We start from the raw sequence: 23,654 nt of genomic DNA, 5'->3' as shown, positions 1-23,654 counted from the left end.
AATTATACCACGTATGTTCATATTAATGGTAATTTCTATCAGTAGTCCTGTTAATTTCTAATGGGTTTGTGTGCTTTCCTGAAGACAGGTTCAGGTGCTTTCAAAAAGCCACAAAACATGAGAAAATAAAATAGAAGATTTAAAAGCCAAAGTACTGAACTGTGGAAATAAAGCCAGCTAATATCAGGGAGAACACAGCCACGTGATGGACTTCATCCAGGGGACTGTTGAACACCTCTGTTTCAGTAAAGAGGCATTGTAGTTTACATGAGTTAAATCATCCTCTCCCCTTCCCTCCCTCTCCGCAACTCATTTCAGAACTTACCGACACAAAAGCTTCTGATTTGGTCTCATTCAGCTGCAGCGTCAGTTTGTTTTGAGTATCGTACACTCCGTAGAGTCTCTTAGACCAACTTGGAGGTATTTTATTCTTGTATTTTAATGAACTGTACAGGGCAAATATCCTTTGTAAATCCAGGACGAGGCAGCTGCAGTTGTACACGATGACACCAAGTTCTTTCATCTGTGAAATTAGAAGTTCTTATTATTAGTGGTATTTTGGCTGAGGGATCTGTGGAGATAAGCAGCAAGAACATAAACATTTACTAAAAGGTGACTTCCAGAGGTGTACGTTGGACTCAGTAGTATTACTCTCAGCTATGGGAACATTACTGAACAATACTCTGTTAAAGGGAAACACACAAGCTAAATTTTCAAAGTCAGAAGCAGGCAGACACTGTAACAGGGTTTGTATGCATAGCTGTGTCACAGCCACGTGTCCTGACAGTACACCACACCTCACAGATGGACACAACTTCAGAGCTGATTTGTCACAGGCACCCTTTCTCTTGCAGCTGTTGCTTAAGAGTTACGTCTCTTGGCTGGGATGGGGCTTATTTTTCTTTTTATTTCTTGTTTACAAGGAAATCCTCCTTTCTGCTGAGTGACAGGAGCACACGATGCTAGTGGTGACAGCTTCTTACATCAGAAATAAATTGTCTTCTCTCACTCTCAGAAAAGCTGAAAGCAAAGGGCTTAAGTTATCTGTCTGCTGAAGAAGAAATACAAATCTTCAGCTTCTAATAAAAGCATGAACAAAACAGATCCTTCATATTCTCAGTAGCTAGGTGTATTACGCACAGTATGATCCAGTATGTGGGATAAGCAGTTAAGACATGAACACATTTGATTCTTAATGCTGCCACTGCTGTGGTACCTCACCTACAGGACTCCAAATTTCTGGACATCAGTTTTGCTGCATGTGAAAACAGAGAGTTAAGCACTTTGAAAGCATCACTGTTCTCACATGTAACACATGAGGGAAAATAGCCCAAGCAAATATAAGTAGTATGAGACAGTTAAATGCCTTAATAGTCTTCATACTCCATTTAAGAGAAGGTGTGTCTTGTGATTATCCTTAAGTCTTGGTTTGGCATAGATCTCATTAATTACACATACCCAGTACTTCTGCTGTTGAACTTATATATATATATTCCACTTACAAGTTATTTCCTGGATTCTGAAATCAGAGTGTAACAACACACCCTTTTGTTTCTTTACACACTAGGCTCAGGAAAGCGCTGCTGTGGGCACAAATGCTATTGACTGCTTATAATCTGCATTTCACACTACTCCAGCCATCTTCAAAAACCAAGACAACCTGCATGTACCTGTTGAAAAACAACATGTAGGACAAATATTTAAAGGACCGATGCTGTTTTTCTGCAAGCCTCTTGGTAGCATGTCCCAGAAGTCTTCCTGACATGATGAAGAAGATAAGGAGGATCTGAGTTCTCCAGCACACTCATCCTTTCAGTGACAAATTCCTCACTGGTTGCTTTCCTTCAGATGAGCTCACCACAGTCACACTGGGCAGTTTCCGAAAGGAGCGTATCTTTTTATAGAGCCTGTGTGAACTCTGAGACACACAGAGTTATCTCAGAGATTGTTCCTGCACAGTTCTGTCTGCGGATAAGAAACACTCTGCAAGAGTGGACAGAGGAATGGAAAAGAATAGAGTTGCACCTTTGCCCCCTTCCAGTGGTCGGAGAGGAAACAGCAAATCCCAACACTCCAGTGTGAAAGAAATGTGACGGTTGGTGCCATCTTCAAGTCCCTGAGTCGAAAGTGCCACATACATAGAAAATACAGCTCTTAACAACCTAATGCCCAAATACTTACCAAATAGCTTTAGACACAGGAACATTTAGACACAGGAACCAAAATTGCTATTGCCTAAATCTTAATATTACTATGAACTTCTTTTATTTAATTTGGAGAAAAAATATGATACTCCTCCATTAACCTGTACAGCCAGCAGTTTGTAGGTAGCTGAAAAACACAGACTGCTTATTGCACTGCAGCCTCTTATTCCTAAGCCAGTAAAGTCATTTTGATGATAAATATAAATTATTCCAAGCTGTGCCCAGCATCCGAGCCAGTCTGTTTGGAATAACATCTCTGTTTTTTTCCCCTGGGTGCCGCTGTCTTTGAAGATGCTCCTGTATTCAGTTTTAAGCTGTCTCTGACCTCTGCACACTGTTTGTATCCAAACATTTTTAACTGTACATTATCTCTGTTTTCACCGAGTACTGCAAGTGCTGTTCCCTTAATTGCCAGGCACGTCATTGCGGAGGACTTACTAATAATATTCAGTTACATGTATCTGCATAATAGAGCTTAATCGGCTTTTCATGGCTGTTAGTTGATTCTGACATAATTATGTGGTTACAAGTTTCCTTTCACTTTTGAGTCCCACTATTACTATCCTGCTTATCCCTTCCATTAAGCACAAGGATAAACCACTGACCAAACAGCACACGAAAGGCTGCCAGCCTTGCATCTGTGTGAGCAGCTTTCTTCAGAGAAGCATGCTTTCTCCCTCCCTGCAAATCAAAGCATTGCCCTTCCATCTCGGCGCTTCCTTACCTACCTTCCTTACTACCTGGAGTAGTACCTACTTTGTGTCTGTGCCATTTTTCAACCAACCTTGCATGCACTCCGCAGTGCTTGCTGTACCCAACAACAGGCCACGGCCCCAGCCAGGCCTTGCCATGTGCATGGGCTTTGATGACACCATTCCAGGAGCTGCATTCACATTGCAGTAACAAACCCGGCTGCCCACAGCACTGCATTGTGCAGTTGTCTTCTCTGGAGGCACACAACAGTCAAAGCTTTCCCTGCTTCTGGAGTCATGATAAGAATTCTCCTCATGCAAGCTCACCAGTACGTGATACTGGACTCCTTTTCCTCTGACACAAGAGCACTCTCTTTTCCCAGCTGCCTGTTTTCATTAAGCTTTATGGAGTTCGGTTCAAATTTGCCTGAATTTGGAAAGTACCTTGAAAGTTACTGGAAGAGGGCAGACAGCAACTCATGCACTTACTGTGCAGAGCTCATTTCCTTAGAAAATGAGGTTAGATGTCGGTCTGTGGGCTTGTTACAGTCTGGTTCAAGTCACCTTGAAAGGAAAACAGCACTGAAAATGCACAGAAACCTCAGCCCCATTGTTCTCGTGGAACAGCCTTAAGTAGGTTTGGAGACTAAAACATTGTGCTTCTGCTTCAGAAGCGTCTTACGCACAGCGCCTGTTTTTACTCCCATACTGAGGTGATGAGAGACTTAGCATATCATCCTGGAGGCAGTTCAGAGAGTGGGCTGCAAGGATGCGCTGGTGACAGATTTAGTATGAAGTTGTATGTCATCTAGATAAGGGAAAAGAATTTTCCTTCAGTTTGAGAGCTGCTGTTATTACAGACTTTTTTTTTTCTCTCAATAGTCTCAGAGGAGAGGCAGAAAAAACATTTATATTGAAAGAATCAGAATCTGAGCATTGCTCCCTGACTTCCACTGACTGAATCCTGCAGCTAAGCATCATCCAAGATACCTGCTATGGTAAAATCCTCCAGGTCTAGAGCTTCTAATGCAAGGTAAGTATTTCTTCAGCCCAAGTTTTAAAAGCAACTTACCTAGTAATGAAAATACCAGTGAAAAATTAAAGTGAAGAAGGTCTCAAGAAATCAAAGTCTTAAGTCTAAGGAAGATAAATCTGAAATGAAAGTGACAAATTTGAACACCTCAAAATGAAACTGAAATACTGAGACAGGAAAATCCGAAAGAAAGTTGCTTGTGATATTTTAGTTGATATTTTCAAAGCATACGTTGGCATCTGGGGACAGGGAATTTTGTGTTCTCTCTTTCCTTCTTTAAGAGCCACCGTAAGTGCCCTTTTCAAAGAATGAAAAACAAAGGCGTTGGCTTCCCTTGTTCTTGCTCACACCATTCCCATTTGTACAGAGCAACTATTAAAGACTACCAAATCAACATTTATCTTTCTTGCCAGGAAGTGCTTTCTTAAATCACCAGAGAAGTGAATGGTTACAAAGACTCAAGGAAAAAAATGACAGTGGCACTTTATGATGATGGTCCAACTACAGAAGACAGTTAAGCTGCAAAAAATAGTAGAAAATCAGAAAATTAAGAATTGTAATTGGAGAAACTGATTTTCATGACAAGAGGAAGAGTAACTTCCTAGACTGAACTGTGAGCAAGATTTCACTAACAGAAATTTTTGCTTGTTCTTTGCTCTTACATGTTTGTAGGTGTCATTACAAAATGAGAAAACAAGGGGAGGTAATCTAAAACAAAAGTGTTGTGGATCTACAACACTTAAGTTCCATAATCTGAGAAACACTGCTAGTAAGGCTTTTTAGAAACTTGTGGATGATGGGGTTAGGGTGCACGTTGTCTCCTTAGCCCACAGTGCACAGACCAGGCAGTGTATTCCATATTTATCTTGGGATTCACTCTAGGAAACAACCCCCCTGTGTAGGCAAGGTACTATCTGACCTACATAAGAGCGGCACAATCTGGTTCACAGCTTGTAATATCTGACTTGTGTAAGTGTAGCAGGAAGCTTTAGAAAATTCCTTACTAATTTCTTAAAAAATAAAGAAGTTTAATGATTGCTCTATCTGAAGTCTGATCATCTGATCCTGAAAATGCTGTGCAGCTCTCCTGAGGCACCAGCTGCCATTTGCCTGAAAGCTCAGACAATCTGCAGGCGCCATCCATTGCCTGTGCTAGAGAAGCACTGGAATAACTACAGGGAGTCTGTTGTTGGACTCTAAATTTACTCAGCAGACCATTACATATAGGGCTGCATGTGTTTACCTCCTGTCTGCCCTTTGTCTGTGTTTGAAAATGTATTTCATTATCTTTTCAGGTCTGTAGGGGGTTTTAATGAGCAATTTCCAAATGTATGACTGAGCAAAAGCAGAATAACAACACTAGGGTAGTGGAGTAACAAGAGATGCAGTCTGTCAGATACTAAGGTTTAAAAGGTCCAAAGATTTTTCTGTAGCTTCTAAAGAAAAATAACAAACAACGTGTTAATTACCACCACAGAGCAGGCCACAGGTATTTTCAGTGCTAAACTTACAGTCTTCTCATGACGTGCTATAGATACGTGGTCGGCCTCTGCTCCAGACACAGGGTTCCTTTTCACTCAGTTATCAGCCTCATCTGACACCCCTCCCATCTCCCTCCCGTTTCCATCTGGCAGCAGTCAGTGCTCAGTGACTCTCCAGTCACACACAGCATCACCCTATGGCTGCTTTCACACCACTGTTCTGCAGCCCTCACCAAACCCGCTGAGAGGGACAGGAAGGACATGTGCTGGGTGTCCTGCAGCCCTAATGCAGGATGACCATCCCCAAGGGAGGGAGAGGCAGGAGATCTGAGAAAGGGAGAAGCATTTCATGGTATTGTGGTATTTGACAGGACTGTTGTAGCAGGCTTGGCTCTAATGGGATTACAGGAGTAGCGCTCATCACAAATTCATTAGGTGTAACAGACCCCACTCGGGTGGCTGTCACTTTGATGTACAACAAAAACACAACCTGACTCTGAAGAGGCTGCGCAGGCTGCAGCATTTCCTCGCTTGTCTCACAAAACAAATGTAGGCATTAGAGCTCACCAAAATAGCAAAGCACAAACCTCAGCTAATGCTTCGCTAGAAGCTGCAACCAACCCCTGTGCACCCAGAGCCAAAATACTCCCGCCATGCTTGGTTCTTACTACAGTGCAGAGGCTTCATGGCTTTGTTGTGTTAAAAACGAGATAAAATGCAGTGAAATCTAAACCCAGCACAGCCCTGCTTCTGCTCTGAGATCCATGTTTCCCTTCCATGCTGTTAAGAACCCGAGACCTGTTGGAAAATACTAAATAGAAAAGATTAATACAAATAGTAAAACACTACATTCTCAAGAAGTGAATAAAACTCTGTCTCACATCAGCTACCGGACAGTAAGTGCTTCTTTGGATGTTAACAATTGTCAATAGGCAAAATAAATCTTCTTATCTGAGTTCCCTGTTACTTTGAAAATGTGATGGTTATTTAGGGATTCAAGCATTAAATACTGAGATTAACTGTTACAATGAAATTATTGCTCCCGTTTTCTGTGGGCAATTTTGTTGAATAAATGGTATTCAGAAATTCGTAGAATTAAACTCTCAACAATTCTCCAATGGACAGGTCTCCTTGCAAGACCTGTCCATAGACCTTCCTGGTACCTGGCCTACATTCCATAGCTGTCTAGTTAATGTATGAGTTATCAACCATATCACCTTATCCTCTGGGACTCATTTGTCCTAGATGGTTTCTGTAACAAAATACACTGCATAAAACAACAGTTAAAAAGTCTAAGCAATACCTGTTGGAAGGGTTAACGCTTTTACAGACCTATACAAGTTAAAGCACTGAGTCACAAGATGGATACACAGAGTCCCAGGCTTCTGTAGTATTTGTGCACAAATATGGTATTTAAATGTTACTGAGAACAGGATGTTTGTGTTTCTGCATGATCCAAATTTACATTAAAAACAGTAAATGAACAATAAGAAGATCACATAAGAGATGTACATCAAGAGTTAATTCAGAGAAGTACAGCTCAACCCCTAAAACCTGGGTAACAGTGAATTTATTCAAGTTTAGTGCTCTTTCACTGTAAGAGCAAACTGGGGGTGACCTCTATCACTGTGGTACTGACAAGGGGAGTTTTAAAATCCTTGCACTTGAAGAGTCTTTCCTCCTAGGCTCATGGTTTTCCAGACTATTAAAATAAATAAGAAAATATTACTGAGATTTGTGAGACAATATAAGCCCCTGAAGGCATTAAATGACCCACCTTTCTGTAGAAAGTTCCTGTAGCATGCACTAAAGCGTGCTTGTTCAGTAATGAAAAGCAAAATGCTGAATAGCTGTTGATTTGGTATGGATAACCCATTGCACAGCTGGAAGAACCAGAAATGTTGGGAAACACCAAATATGTAAGTAAACATTGCAGAAACTACGCACAAAATAGGGTAATGTTACAGAGGCATCTTTTCTAGCATTTCTGCAGTTTAACAGCTTTGTTTAGTTTAACATACTGACACTGCATTAGAAGAATTCTGCGTAAATAATTCCTTGGGTTTTTTTTTCTTACAGAATTAGCATTCTACATTTGTACAACCTCATCCGTGCCCCTACCATAGCCCAGTCCAGTAGCTCTTCCCAGTTCCATGTTTTTGCTCCTCATCAGTCCCAGTGTTTTCTCCTCCTTGGTCGCTCACTTCAGTGACAAACACTGGGCCCTGTGGCTCGGCCAGCACTCTTTACATGGTTTCGTATATTCTTTGCCATGGTACTCAGCTCTTCAAATTGTTAAGTTTTCTGGGTTGGTTTTTTTCACTGCTTTCAACCCCCCGTAAACACTGTTACCACTCAGGGTTAAAGCTTAATTCTCTTTCATCTTGGTTTTAAGCAACTCAAACATAATTGGCAGGCAGAGTTTCTACTAAACTAGAAAAGAATCCCATCCATTTGACATCAAAATACAATCTCAACCTAAGCTGGGAACCAGATCCCATCACCAAAAATGGAAAACTGTCATTCAAGCCACTGTGCTGAAAATAAGCCTGAACACGTGACTGAGGAGAGGTCGTGCAGTCGATGCACAGGGCACATTGCATTTGCATTGAACGTCAGCACAGAGCCATGCCATGCTCCCACCAAACGACAGGAAGGGACATCAAAAATGGACCAGCTGTACTCTGTTAGAGTACAGCTGAATTGGCAGCCTCTATCAGTTCACTGGTCTTTAATTCTCACCTCTAGAAAGTACATTTGATAGATTTCAGTCCGCGGTTCTCACAGATTAGAAGTGCCAGAGAAGTTACAACTTCATCTGTTATTTTTGCTTTTATTTCCTAATGGTAAAAGGCTGCCACAATAAGACAGATAATTCCAGAGCTGATAATGTGGTTCAGCATTTCATTTCTGCTGAAAGATATTGCTGCAGAGAGGCAGAGGAAGCTAGAAATGCCAATGAAGGGACTTTCTATCTCACGGCGCAGTGTGAAAAGAGCTTTGTGGGGAAGAGGTGGCCACGTATCTTCAAAGTAGAAAACAAGAAATCCCGTGTCCTTGGCACGTTAGAAAACAGCACCATCATAATTCTTGTTTTTCAGCCATCTGCTCATTGGAATTCATCAAAAATAAATGCACTTTTTCAAACAATACAAATCAAATTTGTTTAAACCGTGGGCCACTGTGTGATGACGTTCCCATGGAACCCAACACAGCACTGAGAGTGGAAGTTTGGGCTTTATTACCTCCAGTGCTGCTTTCACTAGCAAACCAAGCACAGCAACGCACCACTGCCTGTCAGAGCAAGCCAGAAGGCAGAAGTGAATCAGTTAAAAATTTCCTGCTGTAAACTCTATCATCATAATTAATATCACTTGGCATAATCACAGCCTAATTTATCATTTTCAAATGACTTTTCAGTTTACAGTTTCATAACCCCTTCAAAGCAAGCACAAGTGTCTCTTCAGGGGAAAAGCAAACTAGAAACTGCAAGAAACCATTTCTCCAGAATCAAGCTTGATTTATTCCTTTACTGTAGAATTCACATTAATTAGATTTCCTAACTTGGTTCCATTTCTCTCTTCAAATGCAGTTTATGTTCATTATATTAAAGAAAAGCGCTGGTTAGGAAGGAAAGGAGCACATGGTGCTGGCCATCATTTCACCGCTGACAAGATGCATCACATTCAGTACCCATGTCACTCGTATGAAATCAAACTCACTACCTTGCTGGAACTCACTACCTAGCAAAATTAAAAGGTGATCTGAAGGATCCTGCTAGCTTCTGGAAAGCCCTGGAATCTCCTTTACCACACACATGCGCATACATTGCCGCTGCCTCTTTCCAATGCATCAGAGCCTGTATCGTGCTCCCGCAGCCCTTATCTTGCATCCTCCTCACACAGCTGGAAATCACAGCGTGAGCTCTGAGCATTTGTTCTTACCCTTAGTAATGCTGCAAGGGGCAGCCTCCCCACGTCTTCTGCTGCACAGCACATAGAGGAGAGCACAAAGGACTGACCTCAGAATAAAGGCACTATTTGTGTGTAAACCTTTTCTATCAAAGTAGTTTCTTTGGGGCGTTCAGATTCATGAGCTTCAGGGAAATGCAGCAGCACATAGCTGACTAATTGGATGCATTATTTATAACTCTACTGACACACACAGTGGGTTTTCATTTTACAAACTGAATATAGATTGGTGGCAGGCATGCTGTGGACAGAAACTGGGACAGTGACATTGCATATGAATTACTGCTGTAACTGTTCAGCCTTCCCAGACTACCTGATAAAAGGCAGAGAGGGCCAAAGGCTCTTTTTTTTTTTTTTTTTTTTTTTTTAAATCTTGATTAAATGAAGTGTATAGGGCCTTTAGGTAAGCTAGAAATCCAACCAGCTTAGATAAGTAAAGTGATTTAGTTAAATATTACATGGGCATTACATAGGCAGCCCCAGGATAATGGCTGGCCTATACAAAAATGTGTTTCAGAAATCCATGCTTGCTCTTTGTTCCTATTCTTCCAAGTAGTAGGTTTCTGGCTTCTCTGACATGGAAGCAATCACTTCTGGAATGATGCGGCCCTACTATATTCTCCAATGAAAAAAACTTGGCATTAAACTGGTATATCATATTCCTCTGAGAACTTAAGATTTGATGCCATTTCCAACTGCAGTATTGAGTACTAATCACTAACTTCATAGGAAAAGGAAAGAAACACCTCAAAACACACTTGAAAATATGTTATTCAAAAACAGCGTTAACAATCTTTTATAACTAGGAAGATAGTATTTTTCTCATATAATTTCTTTTTAAACTTAGTTCCTTGTTATGGCACATATAGAATGAAGGCATTAAAATATCAGTCATAAACATGATAAAAGATATTTTCAATATACTGTATGTTAATAAGCAGAATGTACATCATGAAATTGTTATATATGTACATGGTGCATACACCTGGTGCATGTTTTCTGTACCCACACGGCAGAGCTACATACAAAATGATCTGCTACCCAATCATAGAAATATACCATGCCATTAACTTCAAAGGAAATGCCAATTAGTCATTGTATTGATTACAGAACTTTGATTACCTGACAGAGGAATCCTCCCCTGAAATTTTCTGAAGATGTATCTCACATTTCTGTTGGCACGTGCTGCCTCCCCATATATCTTCATCAAGCAGCAAATAAGTTTGCCACTGAGCACTTCCATGCAAACACTGATGATCTCACTGCTTTGGAGACTGCTGTTTACTTGGCAAAGTTTATAAAGGTGAATGCAAGATGACTTCCAAACCAGGCTTTAATGCTTATGAAGACAATGTCAAAATCTGAAAAGGTTTAGAGGTGCTATTAATTCTGCACACTCATATGGAGGGAATGCTTTGTCAGAATCTGTTTTGTTCTGCTCGGTGACTTGTGTATATAGAAAGATGAGATTTTATCCTGAACTGCAGACTCGTTATTCCTTTCAGAGAATGACTGAAATGATTGTCCTTCTTTGCCATACTCATGGAGATTTATAGCTTTGTCTTTCAGCCTGATGTACCGTGTATCTTTTTCACAGAACAATATTAAATCCAGTTTTCCTTGAAAGGGCTCCATTGTTAAAGTGGGAGATGACTGGGCTGCCGCACCAGGGAACTTTTAGGAGCTGAGGCAATTCTGAATGAAGATATTTATCTAGAAGGGAACTATCTGTGCAATATCAAAGTATGTATGCGTGGATGGAACCACTGACATATTGGGAATATACTGTCATGATTATTTTAATGCTGTTATTTTAATTGTTTAGCTGAACAAGACTGATCTGATGGGGTATGCTAATAGCTAAATTCCTCTGAGAGGAATCTGCCTCCATTCATTAACATTACTGACCAAGATTAGTTGCCAGCACATTCTTGTGGGAGATGACAGAACAGGCTGTGGTGCATTACCTCCTCCTCAGAGATTCAGCTGGGTTTTAATGATCAAGTTCTCTTCAGCTCAACATATATTATATAGAATTTACAGTCTCTCTTCCATCCACCTAAGTTTACTTATTTAAGGCTCTACCACCAGGCCAGTGCAGAAATCACACAGCCTTCTAGTGCAGTACCTGTAGTAATGCACATTACCATCTCAGCACATCACCATCTCAGCACATCTTGCTATTTCAGGGTTTCTTAATTAACACAAGACAAACGAAACCACAGGATTCACACTTGTAAATGTATTTGGTTGGAGGTCTATGAACTCAAAGCAAACCCAGTTTTGGACATTCTCTTCTACTGTTTACTGCATACAGCTCTTACACAGGCTTGCTTGGATGCCCTTCTCACCATCCTCACCAGTGACTTTTATTTTCTATAATTCTTGGTTATTTTGAAATGGAGTGATTACGTGACAAGTATTAAAAAGCAAGCAAACAATTATGAGAAAGAATAATTCTAATTTTCTTCTGTTTTTTCTTTGGACTGTGGTGATTCTCTTATGTGAATATCCTGTGCTGCCTTGGAAAGAAACGACTGTTCAAATGGGATGTTCCATTATTTTCTTCTGTAGGCTTATTATTTATTGATTTAACCAATTTATTATTGATTACTCCAATGGTAGGTGAATCTCTTCTATAGAACTTTCACAATAAATGAAAAAAATGATGAAAAGAGATACCTAATTTGAAAGGTCTGAGAGAATGATGAGCACATTCTTTGAGTCAACAGAAAGCAAATAAAACTATGCAGCAAGATAGACTTTGTCCTGTCTTACACTAAATGTATTATGCAGATATGTGAGAATAGAGTATGGCATTAGGAGAACTATGCTAACAGGGAATGCCTTCCTAGCAGGTTGCGCTTGGGGATTGGCTCTGCATCTTGAGAAACTAGCAAAGCTTATGTGTCACAGGAAGTCTTCTTGGCTTTAAGTGCAAGGAGAATACACAGCCCTAGGCTATTCTCACTCACTTGATCGCAGAAATAGAAATCCACAGAACTAAGGAGGAACCAAAAGCAGTGCCAGGCTGCAACAAAAAGCACAAAACACAAGTATAGTAGTCACATATCCATATTTCTAACCAGTCTACTGTTTGTTTGCAGTATACAGCAATGCTAGCGAGAGACACAACAGCCCATTTGCTTCACTGAGATTTGTATGTAAATACTGAATGGTGAGACAAAACATTTCAAGCCGAGTAAGCCTAACGGGGAAACGCTGACTTTCCTCATCTACTGAATGTAACAGAAAAAAGCGGCCTGTCTCACTTAAAGAATAAAATAAAATGCCAGACTTCCAAATATACAAACTCTGCACCATGACAAAGGCACGTTGTGTGTTCTATGCATTTCCAAGAACAGCAATCTCCTGCCACCCACTCTCCAAAGAAAAAGAAAGGAAGAAAGGAGAAAAGAAAAGCTGATATTTTGGAGAAACAGCAGTCATTAAACTGTTACAGATTTGGTTAAAAAAAAGGACTCAGGCCAAAAGCTCTGAGGAAAAATAATAAATATACTTTCAGGCATCCTCTGTAGGACAGGCTGTAATAACATCACAGCAGAGTTTTGACAATCTGGTTTGCTGTCTATGCCATGAGAACTAAAAGTACAAAAAAGGTATTTAATTGTCAGTACAGCTGTGTAACACCTACTCGCACATGTTTTCTTCACATCTTGACTCATCCATGTATGCTTAAAGATCTGGGTTACATTTTAATCTTTATAATATGGGCTAGTTTTGGAAATAATCCCATTGAAGTCAATCATACTAGCAGCATGAGTATTTTCAGGATTGGATCACAGTGAATAATATATACAAAGTTAGTAGAAGCAGATATTCTCTGCCAAATATGAGGGGTAACATGAAATGTGAATTTAGATGGAGTACATAGGTAGTCTGCTACACGCACTTTCAGTCTAGCACTTACCTGTCTGAGCTTGCTTGAACTTTGCTGGGTAATGAAGTTGCAGGAGCTGTTTTAAGTTGTTCGCCACTAGAGACTATGCTCAATTTACTAATAGCAATAAGATACCTCTGGGACAGTAAGAAAATTAAGCAAATTATTAGAAGATGACAGTAGGGATTGGCAATAGTTTAAAATGCACATTAGGGACATAACTGTAGTTCATAGAAGAACAGTATTCTATCAGTAGAAACACAATGTAATGCTCGCTAGAGTGAAAAGATGCAATTCTATTGAGTGTCAGACAAAGTATCTTATCTCAAAAGGACCAGATGCACTGTTACATAACTTCAAGAGACTAATTTAGATAAAAGTTAAAAAAAAAAAAAAAAAAGACTGACCGATGATAGCATGCTTCTTGCTCTGTGCCGTTCTGTAAAGATAAGATGCAACTGTCATTACTAGAAATTGCAAATACACAGATCCTGTCTCAGTGATCAGTTTGGAGAGGTGGCTGCGCTATAACAAGATTTTTGGAAAGCAGTAATAAATGAGATCATCATGACGTACTTTAAAGTGTAGAGAAGTTCACTACTTACATACATTGTTCTTATGGAAGAATAACATAGATGACACGAATAAATAGAAACTACAGTGTTTAAGGATGCAGTTTGAGGAAATAATTATTCCTCTTATCTGAGAGAAAAAGAAAAGCCCAATAGACTGTATTTGCTCCCAGGAGCATCCAAGAGCACCCTGAATTTCAGAAAACGCTTGCTTTAGACTTGTGTCAAAGGATGAGCAGGTGATTTGCTTGGTGGATATGGGAAAGGCTGTTGACATAGTCTGCCTAGATGTTAGCAAAACCTTTGATGCTGTCTCCCACAGTATTGTCCCAGAGAAGCAGGCAGCCCGTGGCTTGGACAGGTACACTCTGCTGGGCAAAGAACTGGCTGGAGGGCTGGGCCCAGAGAGTGGTGGCAGATGGAATTAAATCCAGCTGGCGACCAGTCATGAATGGTGTTCCCCAGGGGTCGGTGCTGGGGTCTGGGTCTGTTTAATGTCTTTCTTGATGATTTGGGTGAAGGCATTGAGTGTACTCTCATTCAGTTTGCAGATGACACCAATCTGGGGGAAGTGTGGATCTGCCTAGAGGGAGGAAGACCTTACAGAGGGGTCTGAACAAGTTGGATCGATGGGCTGAAGCCAGTGGGATGAAGTTGAACAAGACCAAGCTGCGACAGAAACAGTCTTCCACATATAATTGGGATGAGACTTCTGAGTAAAGAACTGGATGGACTGCGTCTCATTGAGTTTACTCCTTGAGCAGTCAGAGCATTGCACCACCAATATTCCCACAGTCCCAAATTGTCCCCAGACTGCTGTTAGATGCAGTTCTTGATACATGAGACACCATGTTTTTCTTCCAATTTTTGCCATTTGTCACAGGCAACAAGAGGAGGAGAAGATGGTAGAGAAGCATTCTGGCCACTGCTTTTGTCTTCTTTTTTCTATGTTATAAGGGAGAGGGCCTGAGAAATAAGTAAGTGTGCCTGCACTCATCCTGCTGCAAGCCTTAATACACCTGAGTTCAAAATCTAGATCATACTAAGGCAAAATACTACCTAGCAATTTTTGCTTAAAATTTACACACACAAAAAAATGTATATTTTGTCTTCCCAATAGTTGTAGTGTCATTAATTTGAGAACAAATCAGAATCCAGTATACTTTCACTGTACACATGCACTACGTTATTCATGTCTTTTGTGAAAAGCATAACCTTGCTTATCTACTCCAGCTACAGATACTTAATAAACTTTTTCAGAATAATTAAGTCAGCTCTGTGTCATTTCACACAGCTAATTTGACTGATGTTTTGAATGAATTATTAACGGAATAAATGATTTAAGCAACTTATTTGTAATTATTTAGATGGAACGGATAATTCGTAATTGCTACAGCTCTTTTGTACTTTAGAAATTAATATTACCGTGTTTTTGCCCTCTTGCACAATTTAACATCTCAAAGGTACTGAATAAAAGCCTAGCCCCTCAGACAGAAGAAGTCACTATATAATCAGCAGTTTCTAACTTAGAACCCCAAAGGAGAAGAAGAGTACTGAGAGAGAGAGTAAAAGACCACCGACAGAGAATACTGGGGTTTGTCTAAGAACAGATAAGAGGCAGCTTTTCCAGCCGCTGAATTTTTGCGAGCACACTTCCTTGATGTCCACCTTGGGCCGCCTCCCATCCCTTCAAGGAGGTGGCTGCTGGACTGAGATGCTGGAACAGAAAGTTGGGGCCATCCTTGCTTTGTGGCTGCTCACATTCACACCTCCCAGTTGTCAGCCAAATTCCATGGGGCATCACCAGCATCCATCTCCTCATAGATCCCTGATCTCCAGGATCTTCTCCTACTTCTAGGATCCTTTCTCCAGCCAAGAAGAGAACCTTATTTTCAGGCCTACTTCTTTTTTTTCTCCCAAGATTGTTTCCTCCCAGCACCCCCACCTTTTCTGGCATGCCAAGACAAACTTTTTTCCTCAATCTAAACAGTTTGTGTGCTGAAGTACGACACAGGAGCGGCCTCCCAGCTGATGGTCCTAACCTCAGTTTCTTCAGCAACGGGAGGACCCTGGATGTGTCACACTTGTTCAGTGGTCCAGGTGTTCACAGCCAGTCTACCAATTACAGGGAAGGAACAGGCAGCAGCCTTGTTGAGACTCAGAAGTGGACGTTAACTGCACACATACGCGTGGATTACCTGCCACTTGTTAGAAGTCACAGTTTGAGCTATCGTTAGCCTACAGCACGAGTCGTTAATATTAGCCCAATTCCACTTCCAGAAAGACAAGTGGATTAATTTTTACTTCTTTCAATAATTTTCCATAACAGATTCTCCAAGGGCTGATTATCACACACAAACATGTTTTTTCTGAAATGGTTCAGCTAACCCATTACAGCTGTTGGCCCACTGGATTCAGCTATTGACGTGTGAATAATAAAACTTTTCCAAAAATGCTGTTAGCATGAAGAGCTTCAGAAGTGTATTTTGGGCTGATTAACAGTTCTGTTTGTATTACAAACATGGTCCTTCGGAGAACTAAGGAGCAAAAAGCATTTTCAGGTATTACTGGCATTATTTGAGGAAGCCATGGAACAAATGAAACATGGCATTTTTTGTTAGTTCTTGCTCTGCATTGCTGTTATGGATGATAATTTATTTTAGGTACATTAATAAACTACTTGGTCGAGTAACCATAAAGTAGAATATGGCATCATTGCTCCTTTTATTGTTAGTGCAAATCACAGGCAGCAGCTGACGGAGTAAATCTGTGTGATTTTAGCCCTTCTTAACCAAACATTTTAGTGGGGATGCATGCGTTTTGCTGACTAACAACAGACTTCTGTGTGTCACTACCTTAAGTACATCCTTAAGTCAGTTGCCCAGCTGTGGCCCAAAGATGTTGCTTGGCTTGTTCAAAGGTTGCAAGACCAACTTCTTGGGTGAGAGCCTGGCAACACTGGGAAGATGCTTCACCAATTGCAGCAATTAACAAATACGTCAGTGAAGCAGAAGATGGAAGTTGTACAGATGATCACATAGATCTCTCATATGAGATATAAAGTTCAAAATGTGATTTAAATTTTTTTCTTTACAATCTACCTCTTCTAGTGTCCCTCCTAAATCACATTTTAAAGGGCAACCGTCACCACAAAGAATGAGTGACTGCCTTTATATAATTCTTCCAGGTTTACCAGCTTGATGAAAGAGTCGTTTATCGTCTTTGCACCATTTTATCAGTTTAAAAAATGTACAAGAAAGAATCTGGATCAGTGAAAAGATTGTTTTACTGCTATAGATTTAAAAGGAGACTGGAAAACTTTCAAAGTTTATATCCCTGTTCAGAAAGAATGGTTCAGTGGAGCAAAATTTAAAAGAAAACAAAACAACAAAATGCAGAAAAAGCAACAAGACAAAATCATGCGCTCAGTGTTTGAAAAGCATTGCCACCTGCTCAAAGGACTGTAGAAGGTTCATTTTCCAGTCAAACAGAATATTGCAATTAAGAATTTTTGTAGTGGGATAAAGAATAACAGGAGCTTACTGATGACACTAATTTTGCAGTGCTTTTAGTGTTTTAGTTAAGCACATAAATGATGGTACAAACCAGAGCCCTAACAAGAAGAGGCAGAGACTTTCTCAGCCGTTGGCTCCCAGTCCTCACCCACCAGTTCCCATTGCACACCTCCACGCTGCACCCCCAGACTGTCTTTTGACTGAAACTCATTTTTCAGGCTTAGCTCCCAGCCTCTTGTCCCTAATTCTGCTCAACAGCCCTCATTTGTATTTTCCTAGCACATCATTGTACGATTTCTCACCTCCAAACTGATTTTGCAACTCTCAACACCTATGTAGTCTCCATCTTTTCTCTTCAGCAAACCTATCCTGCAATTTAATCTGCCTGACTTCCTCACATAGCTAATTTCAGTTTTCCCTGGGATCATTGTTATTCAGCATCTTCCTTCCTTCCTTCCTACACCTCCCCAGCCTCATTATCTTGCATGACAGTCTCCTGCAGGTTCCTCATCCCCCTCCCTAGCTGGCTTTCTGTCTTGCTGGTGCTTTTTTCAGAGCATCCAGACCAAACCCATGTCCCTTTACGTCCAGACCAGTCCAGCCAACCACTTATCTTCTCCTTTCTGGTCTAATCTCCTCCCATGAAACCTCTGCATTTCAGTGGTACTCCAGAACTCTCGGTGTGCCCAATCTGAGGTATGTAACCCCACAAAAGCTCAGGGAATGAAGTGTGACAGACAGGAAAGGACTTTCTGAAGAATTACTGTTAGGCATTGACAAACGGCAAACTTTCAATAAATTATGTGATAGAGGAGTACTTGGCATATATTGTTAACAGCAGTAAAAGACGTATCCCTGACACAATCTAGACCTGTTCAAACAAAAGATCAAAACTTTCCACTTCAAATAAGAAAACATTCATTTTTGTAAATTCCTTTTTTCAGAAAGGCTAAACACTGTTTTTCACTTGCCTGCAGGGTTTGACTTCAGACAAAAGCAGATAGCTGGCATGGATGATTTCAGCCTAAATGATTAGTTTTGGAAAACTTGCAACCCATTTGAAACACAATTTTACATGGAAAACGCTGAGCAAACTTAGTAATATAGCCCATGTATATAGCCCTTAGTAATATAGCCATGTCAGCAATGTCAAAAGTCAGATTCAGGGAGGTATTAAAACTGTAATGGCAAAAGCACAAAGATACATGCAACTATAAATGTTATTCCATAGGTAATATATAAACAGTATATGAAAATCTCTCTACCTGAAGCAGAAAAACTGCTTTTAAAGGAAATACTTAGCACTGCTTCTTGTCAGTGACAGAAAGTCAGGAAAATGGCAGCAAAACTTAGCCAGCCTTATATGAGATTGAATTCTGGTGTCAAGCTTATAAATGCAGAGAGGAATTCTCCACAACTGTTGTAAAAGGAAATGTGACACCTTTGTACATGTAAATCCTGGTGCTGGTTTCAGAGAAGCTGTTGGAAGTTAAGTAATTATTTCGACTTTAGATTTAGATTCACAAGAAAAGGATAATGCTGTAACAGATAGGGACAGAACAACAGTACAATCAAGGCATATCTACCACAGTAACCTTGCATAAATATTCTGCTGTGCTGAGATGTGTGACATTACAGTACTGAGCATTTAATGAGTGTTTCTACACTTCCAGCACCCCAGCAAGCAAGGGCTAAGAAGGGTAAAGATTCTGGGACTGCAGTGCAACGTGAGTACTTGCCTGCATACAAAACTTGCTCAAGCTTGGAAAGCTGTGAAACTGTTGTTGTTTTGATGTGTTTCTTTTCACTGAGGTTTGAAAATCAGGAAGTGGAGTCAGGCTCCGTTCCCAGCTCTGCTGCAGATTACCTGTGCAACCCTTGGCTTGTAAAGCTTGATCTGAATACAGATGCAGTCACACAAGGTGCCTGAGCACCTGGTGCTTCCAGGGAAAAATATTTGCCAGAGGAAAAGAGATGTGGAGATCTTATGCAGTACATTACAATCCCGATGGCATGGAAATGTTAATGCACAGCTCCTATTTGGGTTGTTTAGATCTTCAAATAGTTACTCTCCTCTATTACCAATAGATAAATAAATAAAATCAAGCTAGAACAGTTTGTTTGCTACAGTTCCATGTATGTAATTCTACAGTAGACACCACCTCCTTCCATGCTAAAGGCAAGACTATTGGTGTTTGAGTTGAGCAGGATACAGCAGTGAGAAGATCTGTAAATAACTACTTAGGTAAAGACACAAATAATTGGAAAAAAAAAATTGGTTTCTCAAGAGTGATTTTTTCTTGGAGAAAAAGGTATGTCATATGCAGATCACAAACGCCATGTTAAAAGGGCTAGCTCACCACATTTCATCTTGCTAGTACCCTACACGGTTCTGAGCATATGCTCCTTTGTGTAAAGTCTGTAAATAAACATGGAAATCTGTATTCTTATTCTCTTGATTTCTACTTGAACTTGATTTGTACACCTGGAAAAAGAAATCTAAATGTACAGCCTAAATAAACTCAACGAGCAGCCTACCTTGCAGTTTTATGGTTGCGTTGTGTTCCTGTTATTTTTTCCACTGAGGCTTTCCCTTAGATCTAACCTGTCACTAATTCAGACCCAGTAACTAAAGTTATATTCTGCTAGTATTCATTTATCAACACGTACCCTCTAACTAATTACAAATGACATCTTTTAAACTCCAAACCAACTGCTGAGGCTTGCATCTTTTTTTGTTAATTAGAGCAAGATGAACTCAAAAACTTCTCTTGATTGTAGAGTACTGCTCCAGCCTCATGCCTAATAGAATTGGAGGTGCATTTGCACAGGTCAGGTGAGCAAAGCTAACAGCCAACTACTTGTATTTGGTACAATAGTATTAGTATTGTACAAGTATTAAAAGTGAGCATTGTTAGTACCTCTGCATCAGTGGAGCAGGTGCTCCTATACGAATAGTGCGGTGCAGTGGCCTGAATGTATGCAAAGTCTGAGTAGGGAGAAAGCAGCAAATACGCATGTAGATAATACAAGGGGAAGCATTCAAAAAAAGATATGACAACTGTGCTCAACTAAAATCTTAAGCTTTTCATTGCATTTCAGATATTATTAGATGTGAGTCTGAATGCACTCAAATAATTTACACTTAAACTGTGCTGCTGAATAGAGCTGCTGCTAGTGACACTGTGACTGACTCATATGGAATGTTTTGTTTGAGTGAGAAGGCAACTGCTGTGCTTGATTGGCCGAAGTACCATACGTTTCTAGAATAGCACAGACCTACTTTATCCTGTGATTTGCTGTCAGGGTCTAGTGAAACTGGCCCAGGTGGTTTGCTGATTCAATATCCACAGTTGTGTTACTCTGTAAGTCGGATGAGTTTTTATAGAGACCATATGTGAGTAATCAACAGCCCAGTCTGCCTTTTCGCAGCCCCTTCCTTGTAGGTAAAGCCAGGATGGAACAGTAAATATATAGAGACATCTTCAGAGAGTTCCCCTGCTTTCATTGGAGAAATGCAGAAGTTCTACCCTGCTGCCAACAGCACAAGTGCATGGATCTGGATGATACTCCCTGGTCCTCTATTTCTCAGTTATACTTGGTGTGTATTCTTAAAGGCTGCTTGAAGAGAAGGAAAGTGGAGCCTGATCCCTCAGACATAGCTACATGAAGACTCTGAGAACGAAAACCAGTGGGAGCTGAGTCTCCCTAGAGATGACTTGGCTCATTGCGTCACTGGGGCCTATGCGCATGCCAGAACATTATCCTTGAGGAAAGCACTCAAAATAAAATGGAAGAACTCTGTGCTTGTTTTGCCTCTTAAGTGGAAAGCTCAAGACAGATTATTATTTTAGGACTGCATATCAGATCTTTTTGACAGTAATTCTGATGTATTAACCTATAACTCCGGGGTAAGGAAATTGGATATTCATACCTGATGTCAACAGAAGCCAAGCATCTCATGTCCTTAGGCTCTTCTGAAACCCCAGCATACATTTCTCAGCTAATTGAAAGCATATTTTCTTTAACAACAACTTGCAAGAAGTACTTATTTTTGACCTGTGCAAATATTCCTCTGGGCTTCTTCTTATCACCACATATAAAAATATACCGGTATACGATAGTAAGACCACCAAAATTTCCAAACATATGCAAAAAAGACAATAAAATTAACAGTGATGAATCGTATTCAAAATACTAACATAGCATCCAGTTTAAGTTAGGTATGGTGTTATATGAGCGAAGATTTACTTCACTCTGAAAAGACCGATCCTATAAAGAAATCTTAAAAGCTTCATACCGAACACGCCTCCTTCTTCACGAAATCCTTACAATTATCAAAATTATGATTTTTTTAAATGTTCCTGCTCACATTAAGAAAATACCTTTAAAATAGAAATTAATAACCATCAACCTAGAATGCTTCCTTTTCTCTCTGTTGTGCAATACAAAAGTACAAGTTCTACTCCCTAAATATAACCAATTATCATCTCACATGGTCATTTATGCACCATTATACTATTACAGTCTTCTACATTCCTGAGACATCTGAGGGGAAAAAAAAGCTACAGATACCTACAAAAAGACAAACGACATTACTGATTAATTACTTCTTCATAGCAGCAGACTGTAGTACCTCAGACCTGGTAGTTGATGAGGCTTACTCTTTATATTTAATTGGTAAACCAGAAATTGCTACCTTCAAACAACATCATCATCACAGAAATCAGTAAAAGGCAATCCCTTCAAAAACAAAGAAACAAAACCAACCAATCCCAAAGCATAACTGTTGAGGATAGATGTTTTGATTCAGAGAATTACTATTTATATTAGTACACTTTTGTCAATGCAGAAGAGTCATCAAAACTGTAGCAGCCCCTCTGCCAGCAAATCAGAAAGAGAAAGCAATACATCTCCACTTGTTGGCCTCAACAAAACTGTATGCTTAAAGGCTGTAGAGTTACACTTTTTCCATTGAATTACCTGTCCCAGCGATCTCCAGTCCAGGCTTGCACTTCCAATGTACACATGCTGTTTATCAACAATCCAGAAAGATGACTGAAGGCGTCCTTCATTATATGCTGACATGTTCATATATAGCACTTCAGCACCTAGAAATTTAGGGACACAATAATAAGTAATATTGTTTAAAAGAATAGAAGTTGCAAGCATTAGAATGAAGAAACTTGACATTCTGTGGTCTCAGCTATCAAAACTACTGAGGGACATAGTTAAACATATTATTAAGGCTTAAAATCAAGGGTAAAGTGTCACTGTCCCACATCATCAGGCTTCATTAATATATTTAATTAACATATAATTTATGGGAAAAAAACAGTAAAGGGAACATTCTCTTTGCTTATTTATCTCCCACTTAAAATCATGTAATTGCTTTTTTTCCTGTATGTTCCTAAAACCAGTTTATTTTTAAAGATCTATTCTGTAACTCAAACCTGCTACATATCATAATGACTTCTGAAATAAAAAACCCTTCCTGAAAAGCAAACTCAGCTCCTTTGCTCGGTGCAATGCTTTGCGTGCACAGTGTAAAGTGGGCTACCACATGGAACAGGCATGGGGAATATGAGGGAGTGAGGAAGGAAACAGAGGCCTGAAGTATGCTGAAACTGCTTTGTGCTGCTTAGCGGTGACACTGAACCTGGTGATCTGAATGGCATGGTTCTTATTAACATCATCAGCCACTGAAATCAAAGAACCTGCGTGTGAAGAGGTAAAAGCATGGAGGTAAAAGCACTCCATCATGAGTGAAAATGCCCAGATCAGCCCTATCAGTCTGTTTGCAGCACTAAATCCAAAACATATTTAATCTTAAATATGCTCGAGGGATTGTTAGCATCATATTTTTTTCAGCGAGATTAGCTTTCTTCAGCAATATTTATTTTTAAGATTAGGTGATCAATCTGAATTATCGCCAAAGGTAATTTACAGTAACCCGGTGTGACAACTGAAATGAGACTAACTGATGAATCGAAGTGAGAGTAGACTGGAAAGCAGTAACAGCGCCAGCCACCTCCCAGTAAGGACTCCTGTGATCATCAGTACCACGCACTTCCATAATGTCTAGAAAGAAATTACAACTTCAAAAACTCCAGGATACTGAGGGGAAAAATAGATATATTTTTAACTTCTTATTTCTGACTCTCTAAGAAATATTCTAAATTTTAAGCTGTATTTACCAGTGCTAAATATTCCTTGTTTTTATTTTGAAAATCGTGAATGTCACTTGAATGATTCTAGAAATTCAGGCACTGGGAAAAGACCAAG

The 23,654-nt window shown here is 40.0% G+C and overlaps 1 protein-coding gene across 9 annotated transcripts in view; it reads right to left on the bottom strand.

Moving 5' to 3' along the window:
• The window catches only part of PLD5 (phospholipase D family member 5), a 330,317-nt gene that overhangs the window by 57,023 nt on the left and 249,640 nt on the right, over nucleotides 1-23,654 (bottom strand). For all 9 annotated transcript variants that reach the window (XR_006938652.1, XR_006938653.1, XR_006938654.1 and 6 more), the window contains 2 exons: nucleotides 22,353-22,480; nucleotides 326-523 (listed from right to left, as the gene is read on the bottom strand). Coding sequence is in view for 5 of the 9 variants with exons in the window: in XM_040697105.2 (XP_040553039.1) it covers nucleotides 326-523; nucleotides 22,353-22,480 (326 nt within the window). In the remaining 4 variants the exon portion in view is untranslated. The remainder of the gene's footprint in view (nucleotides 1-325; nucleotides 524-22,352; nucleotides 22,481-23,654) is intronic.

Source organism: Gallus gallus, chromosome 3 (genome assembly GCF_016699485.2).
Source record: "Gallus gallus isolate bGalGal1 chromosome 3, bGalGal1.mat.broiler.GRCg7b, whole genome shotgun sequence".
NCBI lineage: Eukaryota > Metazoa > Chordata > Aves > Galliformes > Phasianidae > Gallus > Gallus gallus.
This window is presented reverse-complemented; position numbering and strand designations above follow the sequence as displayed.